General features: G+C 31.4%; 1 protein-coding gene across 1 annotated transcript in view; it reads left to right on the forward strand.

Moving 5' to 3' along the window:
- LOC149806018 (uncharacterized) overlaps positions 1 to 11,259 on the forward strand; it is a 55,955-nt gene extending 44,696 nt beyond the window's left edge. The window contains exon 11 of the mRNA XM_089934996.1: positions 447 to 11,259. Within this exon, the coding sequence (XP_089791122.1) occupies positions 447 to 671 (225 nt within the window). The 3' untranslated portion in view covers positions 672 to 11,259. The remainder of the gene's footprint in view (positions 1 to 446) is intronic.
- Positions 11,260 to 14,452: the final 3,193 nt, after the last annotated feature.

Consider the following 14,452-nt stretch of genomic DNA (forward strand, 5'->3'; position numbering starts at 1 on the left):
CCTAAATGAAATTACTAATTGACAACTTAACTACAATTGTGAAACACATGAATGACTTTTTGTTAGGGCAATTGGTGTGTGTGTCTGTCTGTAATTTGGATTTTTAATGTAGCTTTAACAATTTTCCAGTCATATTTCTATGATGTCTGCAGTGTGGCAGTTTAAAGTGATGTCTAGCTCTGGGTCATCATGCCACAGACATTTGTTTTATAGAGTTTTGACTAAAGAGTTGGGGGGGGGGGGGTTGTATTTGCCAAGGCAAGAATAGATAATGCATAAGATAAAGTATAAGGAGCAAACAGTTGAATCATAACTTTGTAAAAAGTCTATACATTCTTTGTTGTGCCATGACATTGTATGTAAAAGCAGTATGAATGCAGTATGAAAGCAGTATGAATACAGATGATATGCTAAACATTAATGAAATTGATCCTGTTTATTTCCAGGTGATGCAGATAGGCATTTCCCCAGATAGCAGGTGGGTAGTATCAGCTTGCCGTAACAACACACTGAAGTTGTGGGACTCAGCATCTGCAAAGGAGCAGTTTAGTTTACGAGTTGATTCTGAAGTGCAGAAAATTAATTTCACATGTGACTCTAAATATGTTGCTGTATTCACAGGGTCACAAGCAACCCGACTTCTGCTGTTCAAGATTCACCCAGGTGCATAGGATTTCTTCCATAGTTCAAGAACTATTTGTGATATTTTTCATCTAGTCCTATTTATGGAAGATACTGTACCTTCTTTAATGAATGTTAGCATTCATTGAACAATCAATGTCATCCGTAAATTGTAATTGCATTTTTGAAACATTCAGTTTTGTTCTAACTTTTATGGTTGGGATTTTTTCTTCCATAGTCTTTATTTATACACAAAACTGCATATTGGTTTTGTTCTGTGTCAGCATAATAAATAAGTTTTATATGGTTTAGGGATATGTCAGGGCTGTTAGTCAGCAGAACGAATAAGTCTGATATGGTTGAGAGATATGTCAGGGCTGTCAGTCAGCAGAATGAATAAGTTTGATATGGTTGAGGAATATGTCAGGGCTGTCAGTCAGCAGAATGAATAAGTTTGATATGGTTGAGGGATATGTCAGGGCTGTGTCAGAGGAATGAATAAGTTTGATATAGTTGAGGGATATGTCAGGGCTGTGTCAGTGGAATGAATAAGTTTGGTATGGTTGAGGGATATGTCAGGGCTGTCAGTCAGCGGAATGAATAAGTTTGATATGGTTGATTGATATGTCAGGGCTCTCAGAGACATATTCATATGTCATATCAGATGAGTTCTTTCCCCTGACTCATCACAAAATATGAATTTGGTTTCCAAAATTTTAAAATGTTTTATAAAATGGTTAGTAATTTATCACCACACTTACTAATTATACTACTAACAGTTGCTCAGCATAGGGGTCAGAGATAGTCATTGAGAAATGGTTTAAATTTTGAAGTAATATTTTGTCAATTTTGTTAATACAGCTAACAAAAGAGTAATTTGTTTTACACTGACAACCGTATTTTATGACAGTTTTACCTCATCATGTAAGAAACTCCAATTCCATATCTGTCTTCTAAAAGTAATTACATTTAAACAAGCAAGGGCCATTCTAATACTTTATGGGAGAAAGAATCATGTATCTCATACTTGCTATACAGAGGATAAACTGTTCATTACTTAAAGTGGATCTTTATTTGAAACACATTATTGCTGTACGTTGTGTAGTTGCTCTAAATCATATGAAACAGCCTCCCTTTATTTCTTTGACTGGAAACTACATAATAATTCTAGAATCCTCTTAATAAATAGCTACTTAGACTTCCAGTTCATAGTTACTTAGACATACTTTGGTTTGAATGACCTATTCAGACTTACAGTTCATACTTAGACATGCTTTGGTTTGAATAACCTGTTCAGATTTCCAGATCATACTGACCTAGACATGCTTTGGTTTGAATGACCTATTCAGACTTCCAGTTCATACTGACTTAGACATGCTTTGGTTTGAATAACCTATTCAGATTTCCAGATCATACTGACTTAAGACATGCTTTGGTTTGAATGACCTATTCAGATTTCCAGTTCATACTGACTTAGACATGCTTTGGTTTGAACGACCTATTCAGACTTCCAAATCATACTGACTTAGACATGCTTTGGTTTGAATAACCTATTCAGATTTCCAGATCATACTGACTTAGACATGCTTTGGTTTGAATGATCTATTCAGATTTCCAGTTCATACTGACTTAGACATGCTTTGGTTTGAACGACCTATTCAGACTTCCAAATCATACTGACTTAGACATGCTTTGGTTTGAATGACCTATTCAGACTTCCAGATCATACTGACTTAGACATGCTTTGATTTGAATAACCTATTCAGATTTCCAGATCATACTGACTTAGACATGCTTTGCTTTGAATAACCTATTCAGCCTTCCATTTGATACTGCTTTGGTTTGAGTAACCTAATTTTGACTTCCAATTTATACTGACTTAGACATGCTTTGGACTGAATAACCTACTGAGAGTTTCAGTTCATACTGATGTAGAGATTCCTTATTTTGGTGACAGTACTCTTGATGACTCCATTAATAATGAAGTTTTTATGTATTTACATCTTTATATCAAATGTACTAAACATTTTTTGAGCCTATCAATCTAACAATAGGGTTCAAGAAAGTTAAGTCCAAATTTGTGGGTATTTTTTAAGATCTCCTTGTCATGGTTTTTAAGTCTTGAACACTATTGTTACCATTATTTTCTGCAAAAGATTTCTTTGATTGTGTCTTCTCTGAGCATCATTTCACTTAGCTGTGTGTGTAGGTATATGCATGACTATCTGTGTGTTTATATGTCTGTTTTTCTGTATGCATATATGTTATTGACTTAGCTGTGTGTGTAGGTATCTATGTGTTTATATGTCTTTATCTGTATGCATATATGTTTATTGACTTAGCTGTGTGTGTAGGTATATGCATGACTGTGTTTATATGTCTGTTTTTCTGTATGCTTATATGTTTATTGACTTAGCTGTGTGTGTAGGTATATGCATGACTATCTATGTGTTTATATGTCTGTTTATCTATATGCATATAAGTTTACATGTATTCCAAGCATTTATACAATTCAAATAGGAGTAAAATTAGAAATGCAAGTGAGAAGTTCAGTAATATAAGAACTGTTTCATATATTTTATGTACATGAATTTATGTGTTTATGATTCATTCTCTAATGGTACTTCACCTTTATTTATTCCTTTATGATTTGCACCACAAACAGTGATGGCTTTCGATGATTTTAGTTCTTACACTTTTTCAAATATCATCCGATGCAATGTGTTTTGTATTTTTAGTGGGAATGGCTATTCTGGGTCGGAAGAACTTGTGCCTGCCCATTTGGTTTTCTAATATATGCAGCAAATATGTTTAAAATAAAATAAAGAAGATTAAAACTTGTTTATATTAACAGTTTTGGGATTCAAACAAAAAAGAAATAAAGTTTGAAAGGGAGGTAATGTTGTCATGGATAGATTCAGCTTGATACATATTTATTTACATACCTTTCTGGACCATATAGTTTTCAATAAACATTGAACAGATATTTGATTTTAGAGTATTGTACTTAGAAAAAGAAGTCTTATTGTAACTTTCAGGATGGTCATCTGCGAACAGAATAAGTCCATTAATGCTTAAAAGCTATAATAACATTTAATAAATTGGTTTTAAAAGTTGCAACAGTGCCAAATAGTCCATTTATGTTTTATAGTCCATGTTTTTGCAACTCTAACAGGATGTTCAACATGATAATCATGAAAGGAATACTAGATGCTTAAAGCTCATCATGTTAATCATCATTGCTTAGAGTTGACACAGTAAATGAAGAAACTTTTGGCTTTTTGGGTTTCACTCAATATTTTGTACAATTTTCATGGCTGCCATTTGTTTACAGATTTTTCTGACCATTTCTTATTGATTAATTGTTGTTGATCCAAAGTTTTTCATACCGATGCATTGTGACACAAGGAATGTATAGGAAAGTCACGCTGGTAGATTAGTAGTCATTTGTTACTGTTGTTATTCTCATTCATCATCTTTTTTTCTCTTTCCTCTCTTTGTTATTGGTATTGTTATTGTTATTGTATTTGATTTTTGTTATACAAATCTTATAACTATTTGATGTGCCCAACTGTTCCAACACCCAAACTAAGCAACACTCATACTAAGCAGTGCTTGGAGAAAAATGTTTTAAGTATGAGCCTAGAGCTGGTGAGTTTGTGAGTTTTAAAATAATTATCAACCTGTACTCAAATTTTACAAGCCCAGATGCCTTGAATTTCCTTATGCCCAAAATTGCTCCTTTTTTGATATTATTTGTCCCACTGCAGTTGCTACACTTCAGATGTGAAAGGACTAAAACCATATCATTTTAAATTGACTTGTATGCTTATTTGGAGCTCAAAAAATTTCATGTAAAGCAATCTTTTCCTTTAGGTCCTGAGGTCAGCCATTCTCTGATTGCTTTAACAATGTCATTCTTGCTTAGTGGATCAAGAGTGTTTATGTTCATTAGCATCCAAAGTGTGTCTTGATTTATACAGTTTATGTTTATATGTGCCCCTTAATATGTTTAACCAGTGTTGATCATTAAACTAGTGTAAGGTTGAACAAGGGTCACCTGAATTATTATTCATTTAACTTGAACAATTCATTAGCAGTTAAACAAGACCATTAAAAAGATAAATCAAAATACTTGTGTTTTTACCAAAATGATTTTTTGGTCTTTCTTTCCATCTTATCTTACCTCTGATGAAAGATGGTTAAGTTTTATTCAAATACTCAGAAGCCAACATGACCACATTTGAACCCTTTAATGCTAATAATACTGCAAAAAACATCTTACATTTGGCATAAACTCTCCAGATTACAACAGTAAAGTAATCAATTAACAGCTTGACTGTCCTGTATACACACAAACCTTAATCCCATTATGTGGCCATGCATCATCACACTGGTTGGAATGATTACTGGAACAGTTCTGGTACCTACTAGACTGGTTTTGGCTAGTTTGGTACTGTACATAAATATCCAAAATGGTATTTTAGACTCAAATGTATGTTAAAGTCATGTGAGTACTAGTAAGAGGAATCAGGCAATTCTTTCCCCATTCACAGCTCACATACTTCACTTTGTATGCAAAGCTTACAGCATTCGATAGAACTTTTATATGATAAGTATGCAATCTTCTTAAGGCTAAGTGGCATACATGGGAATAAATGTAAATAATTAGCCTTTCAACAGTTCAAAAATAATTCGCATTTCATCAGCATGATCAAAGTTTTCTCAGGCAAATTTATTTTTGACAAGACTGATGGACATGTCCCTTAAAATATAAGAGAGGTCTGATATGGAATTGTAGTGTCCTGAGTGTCTGGCTATCAGACTTTTTACAGCACTGCCAAGCCTCATTTTCACACTGATTGAAAGCTGGTATTTATTCTTAAATCCAAATACTGTATTTATACTTAAATCCAAAATACTGTATTTATACTTAATTCCAAAATACTGTATTCATACTTAAATCCAAAATACTGTATTCATGCTTAAATCAGAAATACTGTATTTATGCTTAATCAGAAATACTGTTTGCACTAAATGGAAAGAAAAACCAGAGTTGCTAAGTGAATATAGGTGTGTCGTACTTTGGAAAATTTTTCATTTAAATAAAGAGTAGTAAATTTTAACATTTAGGATATTAAGGCATTCTTTATTAATTATGTTAAGCTGTTAGACTGATACTGTATTTGGGTTGAGGAGCTTTTAAAGTGGCACAGCAGTCTTCAGATTATTGAAGAAAATTATTTTGCTCAAAACTGTTGGATTCTGAAAAATTCAGGTGAGGAGGCAGGTCCAAAGCAGGAAGTATAATTTTTTGTGAAAAAAAATTCTACATCTCAAGATTTGGACGTTTTTTCTGTTTGAACATCAGTTAGAAAACTTAATAAAGAAAACTCACTTCTACCCCAAGGCATTAACCAAGGGTGATGCCAGATCCATCGCATACATATATGATGTATTTTTCTGCTTGACTTCATATACAAAGCTTGGTTTGAAATTTATATATATATATATATATATATATATATATATATATATATATATATATATATATTGCAATCACATATTTTGTGAATCTGGCCTTTGAACTTCTCCCAATAGTTGCAGTAGTGGATACCAAATTTGACACCTCCTCTTTTTCTGTTCAACATATTTACTACAAATTATGACAAGAGTTCTTGTTTTTCTTTCATTTAGCAATGGCAAGGGCATTTTTGTGAAATATTACCTCCTGCATTTATTAAGTGCTGTATATATACCTGGTATACTCATTAACAAATCAGGTCTATGTTGCTGGTTTTGTTGATTACTACTAACAACATTTGAATAGACCAAGATCTGCTGTTGCATCATGTGCTGGCAGATCTGTATCTATGCAATTTGTCCATGCAGTTTGTATTTGGACCTGATTTATAAGTAAATATATATGGTAGTGATAAGCATTTTTGTTTTTAATACAGTGCACAGGTGTTATTATTTGTTATTAATACAATGCACATGTGTTATTATTTGTCATTGTTTTTAATACAATGCACAGGTGTTTATTATTTGTCATTGTTTTAATACAATCCACAGGTGTTATTATTTGTCATTGTTTTAATACAATGCACAGGTGTTATTATTTGTCATTGCTTTAATACAATGCACAGGTGTTATTATTTGTCATTGTTTTTAATACAATGCACAGGTGTAATTGTTTGTCATTGTTTTAATACAAAGCACAGGTATTATTATTTGTCATTGTTTTTAATACAGTGAACAGGTGTTATTGTTTGTCATTGTTTTTAATACAGTGAGCAGGTGTTATTGTTTGTCATTATTTTAAGACAATGCACAGTTGTTATTATTTGTCATTGTTTTAATACAATGCACAGGTGTTATTGTTTGTCATTGTTTTTATTACAATGTACAGTTGTTATTGTTTGTCATTGTTTTTAATACATTGCACAGGTGTTATTCTTTGTCACTGTTTTCTATCAGTCAGATGGTCAGTTTTTTTTTCTTTGTATTTTTGTATAATTTATATGTTCACTGTTTGATCATCATTTATATGCACTGTATATACTTGTTTATAAGATGACTTTAAGTCAGGGTATATTTTATAGATTTGATTTTTCAATAATGGGTGACATTGCCATTAAAGTGAGACTGACTTGCACTTTGGAAGAAAAGTAAGCAAAACTAGATAGATGGATGAATAGATAGGAAAAATAAAAAATAAAATTTTACATTTTGTCCATTTGCATGTATTAAGATCCATGGAAATCAATAATGCTTTACATTTAAAAACCACCTATATTATTAATCAATGCTATCAATGAATTCTGTAATAGGTCACATACTAATACAAAATGAATACCATAGACCAGAATGATCCAATGCACAGTATTCTATAATACATCAATTCTATCCATCTTACTTACAAATATTGAAAGTAAAGTTCGTACTTAGGTGATTCACAATATCCGAAAAATGTCACTGTCATCTGATACAAGCCTGATGGTTAATCCTGGTCATCATAAACATTGTCCAACTCCAATTCTTATCTTTACTGTCATCTATGGGTGCTTGTGTGGGAACTGAGCTAGAGCTCTGTAAGTGACACTTCCATCATGCCTTGGTGAAATTTAGCTAATTTTGCCATAACTAAAGGGGTGTCAGTTGTACAGAATGATCACAGGGAGTTCAAAAAAGCAACTTCCGCTAACTGTACATATATGACTCGACTTGGGGCTGAAAATAAATCATGGCTTGATAAAAGAGTTGTCAAGTTGGAAAACAATGTAAGTGCTACCATTACAAGCTAAGGAATAGTCAGATGCACACAGGGAGTTGTAAGACTCTAGTTGGCACTGAAATAGTATCAGAATTGCAGCTTGCTGAGATAATTGTCAATTGGGAAAACAAATATATTGACCCCATGTGTGATGGCAGATACTTTTTGGGAATATTACATGGGAATTAAATCAAGCTTATGAAAAAGGCAAATATGAATCTAAACAGAACTTTTATTGCATCAGATGCAAATCATGTTTATACAGAAAAATATATAAACAAAACCACAAAACATACAAATATGGGTTGTTCACACTTGCATGAAAATTGAACCAATATACTTGTAAACACTTGCAGTAAACACTGTTGGACACTTCACTTTGCAGTGAGTAATATTTACTAATTTTATATTTTAAAATTATTAATGTAGATTTAATAGATGTAGATATAAGTATTGTGTAATGAATACTGTAATGAAATGAATAAACATAGTACATACCACATATGTATTTATGAATGGGAATAGTTGCATGAAACATAAAAATATTTGAATTGGCTGTATTTTTGTACCTTTTACAAAAATATTTAGTTTCCTACATTACATCTAGGATTATCCAATTTTGCTTATGTCACACCTTATAAAATGACCCCTAATATACATGAATCATATTTTTTGTATAAAAAAATACTGCTTATAAGCAAATATATACAGTATTTATTTTTGTAACTTTATTTATGTTAACATAAAGTTAAACATTTTTTGTTTCATATTCTGTGATATTCACATACGTTATCCTTCATAATTTATAATTTTATGATATTCTAGGTTTTTATGACATAAAGGATAATTTTAATTGGTAATTAACCTCACTTGAAACCATGTCTTTGTAGTTCTATGGTACATAAAAGTTTTCTTAACATGTCATGTATTTTCATAATTCCTCCCCAGAAATTACAGTTTGGAATATATACAGTATAAGTAATGGTGGTCATCATTCTATAAGACAAACAACCAAATCTAGGTACATGTATAATGCTCAAGCAGGGTATAAAAACATGGCTTATTAGTGGTGTACCAGTCTATAAGACAAGCAACCAATCCAGGTATAATGTTAAAACAGGGTATAAAAACATGACGTATTAGTGGGGTACCAGTCTATAAGACAAGCAACCAGTCCAGGTATAATGTTAAAGCAGGGTATAAAAACATGGCCTTATTAGTGGGGTACCAGTCTATAAGACAAGCAACCAAAACCAGGGGTACCAGCATTCGATTCAAGCAAAACAGGTTCACGAACATGACAAAACAAAGTAATACAGGTATATGAAAATGTCAAAACAGGTTCATGAATGTGACTAAACATAAAATACATTTATGAACATGATGAAACAAAATAATACAAGTTTATAAACAGAATAGAACCTAATAAAACAGGTTAATGAACATGACAAAGCAAAAAACAGGTTCACAAACGTAACAAAACAAAAGCAGGTTTATAAATGTGACAAAACAAAATAATACAGGTTTATGCACAATACAAAATACAATAAAACAGGCTCATGAATTCATGAATATGACAAAACAAAATAAAACAGTCTCATGAATTCATGAATATGACAAAACACAATAAAACAGGCTCATGAATTCATGAATATGTCAAAACAATAAAACAGGCTCATGAATTCATGAATATGACAAAATAAAACAGGCTCATGAATTCATGAATATCACAAAACAATAAAACAGGCTCATGAATTCATGAATATCACAAAACAATAAAACAGGCTCATGAATTCATGAATATCACAAAACAATAAAACAGGCTCATGAATTCATGAATATGACAAAACAGGCTCATGAATTCATGAATATGACAAAACAATAAACCAGGCTCATGAATTCATGAATATGACAAAACAGGCTCATGAATTCATGAATATGACAAAACACAATAAAACAGTCTCATCAATTCATGAATATAACAAAACACAATAAAACAGGCTTGTGAATTCATGAATATGACAAAACAATAAAACAGGCTCATGAATTCATGAATATGACAAAACAAAACAGGCTCATGAATTCATATGACAAAACAAAACAGGCTCATGAATTCATGAATATGACAAAACACAAACCAGGTTCATGAACATGAAACAGATTTAATGCAGGTTTATGAATTTGACAATCACAGAAAAAAATAATGTGTTTATGAATGTGACAAACATGTCACAGAACAAAATAATATGTGTTTATGAATGTGACACACATGTCACAGAACAAAATAATGTTAGTTTATGAACATGAAAAAGCACAAAAAAGGTTCATACACATGACTAATATGGGTTCATGAACATGACCAAACATATAATAACAGTTCATGAACATGACAAATATGGATTCATGAACATGACAAAACACAATAATACAGGCTAATGAATATGACAAAACATATAATAAGGGTTCATGAACATGACAAAGAACAATAATACTGGCTAATGAATATGACAAAACAAATAAAAGTTCATGAACATGACAAAACAATAAGGGTTCATGAACATGACAAAACATTAATACAGGCTAATGAACATGTCAAAACAATAAGGGTTAATGAACATGACAAAACACATTAATACAGGTTAAAGAACATGACAAAACAATAAGGGTTAATGAACATGACAAAACACAATACAGGTTAATGAACATGACAAAACAATAAGAGTTCATGAACATGACAAAACACATTAATACAGGTTAATGAACATGACAAAACAAATAATAATTGTTAATGAACATGACAAAACACAAGGAACCACTATCATGAGCATGTCAAAACATCACTAAAACAGCACAACTTGACAAAAAAATGAAAATTTGAAAACCATGAAAAGCTGTGTTTTGACATGTATTTGAGCTTGTACAAAGCTGGTCATGTCATCAAAGTTTTGCTTATTATTGTATATTTTGCATTTATCCTTAATCAATAGCTAACATTAAGAAAAGAATTAAATGATATTCTGACATTTTAATAGTTTTTTAAACAAATATTATGTAACAGTTAAGTGTAAGATTATAGTTTTTGAATTAATGCAGAAGTTGTCAATTTTTATGGTTGAGAAATCAGCAGATATGAAAATAAATGTAGATTTGTAATTACAGTTGGAGATGTTTCAACTGAATGAAGGGAATATTTAGCAAAACTATTTTGTTACAGATTCTTACACGTACTGCAAGTTCTTTTAATAGTATATACAACATCAGCAAGAAGAAAATAGTAATATTCCATTTTTAAACAAATCTTTAGACTACATTAGAGCATTTATGAATGATATTAAATATCATAAATAAAATACTCTTAAGTTATGTTTGTCTCCTTGTCTTATTTCCAATTATTATGCAATATTTTGATGTTATTTCACCATTTCATTTTGCAGCTAGTTTGAAATTGAACATTTTTTAAATTGCTTATAACTGCCTCTTGTATATATGTCTTCTTTTATTTATTCCAATATAGCTTAATGTTCTATAGTTATAAATATATTTTATTATAAGCAAAATTAACAATTGAAAAAAAATATAAACTAGAAATGTGTTCATAGTCTGAAGAAGAATGAGGTCTCAGTATGCAAAAAAGGGATCCCCCTTTCCTTCACATGACCATGCTCATTATCATAATCTGACTGGTTATGTGATATTTCAAACTATCTTACTGGTTATTTGATATTTCAAACTATGTGACTGGTTATTTGATATTTCAAACCATGAGACATGATGACTGACAAGTGAGCTTACGATCTTATTCATATCCTGTCAGTGTTAATTAGATATTAAGGAAGGCAAATCAGCATACTTATTTAGTACACCATCAGATTGACAATAGGTGTTTTCCTATTTCTAGCTTATTTTATGTGGGTAGGTAACTAAGTTACAGCTGATCAACAAGCCATAATTGATTTAGTTTTAGGTACCAAGTCCTTTCTAGCAACAGGCTGGTTTGGCTTTAACATGCAAATTCGACACAAGTAAATAAAAAAAATATAGGTCATGGTGACAAAACAAAAGAGTGTTGTAGACATCCACACACAAAACTGCATTTTTTTTGCAGCTAATAGTGCACTGGAATCATATTGACCTACCGTTAGGTAATGTGATACTGATATTAACATGGGGGTTAGGGGGAGTTAAAACTAATTTTAACTATGTAATATTTACCTGCTACTGTTGTAAAGATTCCCTTCTTCCATCCAGCTTTGATGTCCTGTGGTCTGGTCTTAATCAAAAGATGAAGATATTCCATATATTAGATGTGACTAAGGAATCTAACTCGAATCATGTTCTGTTGTTCTGGCCTCCAAAATCATTTAACTTGGATGGACTGAGACTTAGCAAGGTCATTGAAAAGAATCATGTATTTTCAGTTACGATTTTCTACATTGTCATAAATTCCAACCAATTTGAATTTGAAGCAAGAAACTGTTCAGTGAGGCTGAGTATAAAGACTTGATCATCCATTTTAATAACATATCTATTGATCAGGCTTTATGAATGAGCATTATGTCAGTCTTATGTCACTTGTTTAGGTTCGAATAAACAGTAACACAAGAAAGAGTGAAAACAACAAGCTTTTAAAAATACAATAATTTATTTCCCTGGAAATATTCTGTAAAAATAAAAATAAAATATGAACTTACGATTTTGTAGAATCAAATCCAAAAGTGATCCAAAAATAATTTGAGAATAAAATTTTAGTAGTCCTAATAACAAAATGTTCTACTGATTTCACGTTCAAATCCCGACAAAGAATCCAAGATGGAAGACGATGACGTATGCTACAATGTGTAGTGTTGAAGTCTACAGTTCCTTGTAGAAATAAGAACTATCACTCCGGTTTCTGATAGCTGAATAAATTATATAAAAAAACTGTCCTTGTTCCACAACATTACATGAGCACACATATTTTCCAGAAAAATAACAGAATCAATATTTTTGAATCCAAGTAATTTTAAATAACTCCAAACATCACAACATAAAACGAACAGTTTAACGGCCCAACTTCTACTGAGATTAATTCTCCAAAACATGGGTTATATAGGCTTTCTGAAACGTAAACAAAGGTCACGTGATCATCTAGAAGTTTGTAGAAGTAAATACTTGTTACAAATCACATTTACCCAGTGTAACCCTGACGAATACCAATCATTTTTACTCTAAGAAAAAAAAATTGTTCACATCTTAAAGACAAGATCCCATCATGACCATGGAAACAACCAATAATTTTAAAATAAAATAGAACTTGTTTACGAAGGTTGCTACAAATTATAAAACAAGGTCAGGATTTAGATCAACACTGGTGTTTATAAACTAACAGTCAAGGTCAAACTATTTTCTAAAAAAGTATCATCTCTAGTGAATAAATTTACATTACAATATCATGTAATGAAAAATAAAAAATGATTAAAACTGATAAACAATTAAATTGAAATAAATATATATTAAATCAGATATAATTAAATCAAATATACATAACAGTCAGCAAGCTTGTTACATGCCTATGGCTGCAATCGAACCCGACGGTACTCAGTGTTATGCATATTCAATTTATGTTCCGTGAGAGGAATTATTTATTTAAAATATTCTTTGGAATTATTAAAGTGCTCAATGATATAATCCAGAATGTCTTTGAATAAGATCACAAAAATCTGAAGTAATGTATTAATCCAAAAATTAATGAGCACATTACTTCGGACTTGTGTGATCTTATTCAAAGACATGGATCACATCATTGTGATATATCAGGACATTCAAGATTATTGGTTAGGAACATTCTATACGTTTGGACTTGTGATAGGACACTCAGGATTATTTGGGATTTAATTCACAATACTGTGTCTGAAGAATTTACAGTTTGTATTGTATTAATAAATTGCTTGTTAATTTTACTAAAACTGTTGTTTTTCACATTTTTTCTGTTACATCATTTAAGACCTAGAGCCAAACATAAATCATGGATGGTGTTTAAGTTTCAGTGAAGAATATTCTATTGCATGTGAACTTTGAGAATTGTTTAGCATCCATTTTGAAGTTTCCTGAATGCAAGGATTTCTCCAATTCTAGAATTGCATGAAAAGCGTTATGATGTTATGAAGCTTGAACAGCATCTGCCTCATTCCAATGTTGTCAGCTCTGCATTATGTGCCTGTCTACTAATGATATATCTCCAAAAATGAACTCACCATCCGCGTGTATATCGATTCTAAGAAAAACAAAATTTATTGATTTTGAGCTCTGGTTCATGCTGAAGAGATGCATGTTTCAAGGAAAACTAGACATGTACAGCCTTTTACGTTGTATTGCAGGTACCATACACACATGCAAGTGACACCAATAATGTTAAGACTCATTAAGAGATGAGATTAGCTTAAACGTCCCACAGGGACATGAACGATAACAATTACACCTATGTTAACCAGTAAAGAAGAAAACCTCTCGATACTAGTGGATTCTGAGGTAACTTTGTTTACAGATCTTGGAAAATAATAAATCTTTTGAACTGCA

This window comes from Sinohyriopsis cumingii, chromosome 2 (assembly GCF_028554795.1).
Source record: "Sinohyriopsis cumingii isolate HCF-2022 chromosome 2, ASM2855479v2, whole genome shotgun sequence".
In the NCBI taxonomy this organism is placed as follows: Eukaryota; Metazoa; Mollusca; class Bivalvia; order Unionida; family Unionidae; genus Sinohyriopsis; species Sinohyriopsis cumingii.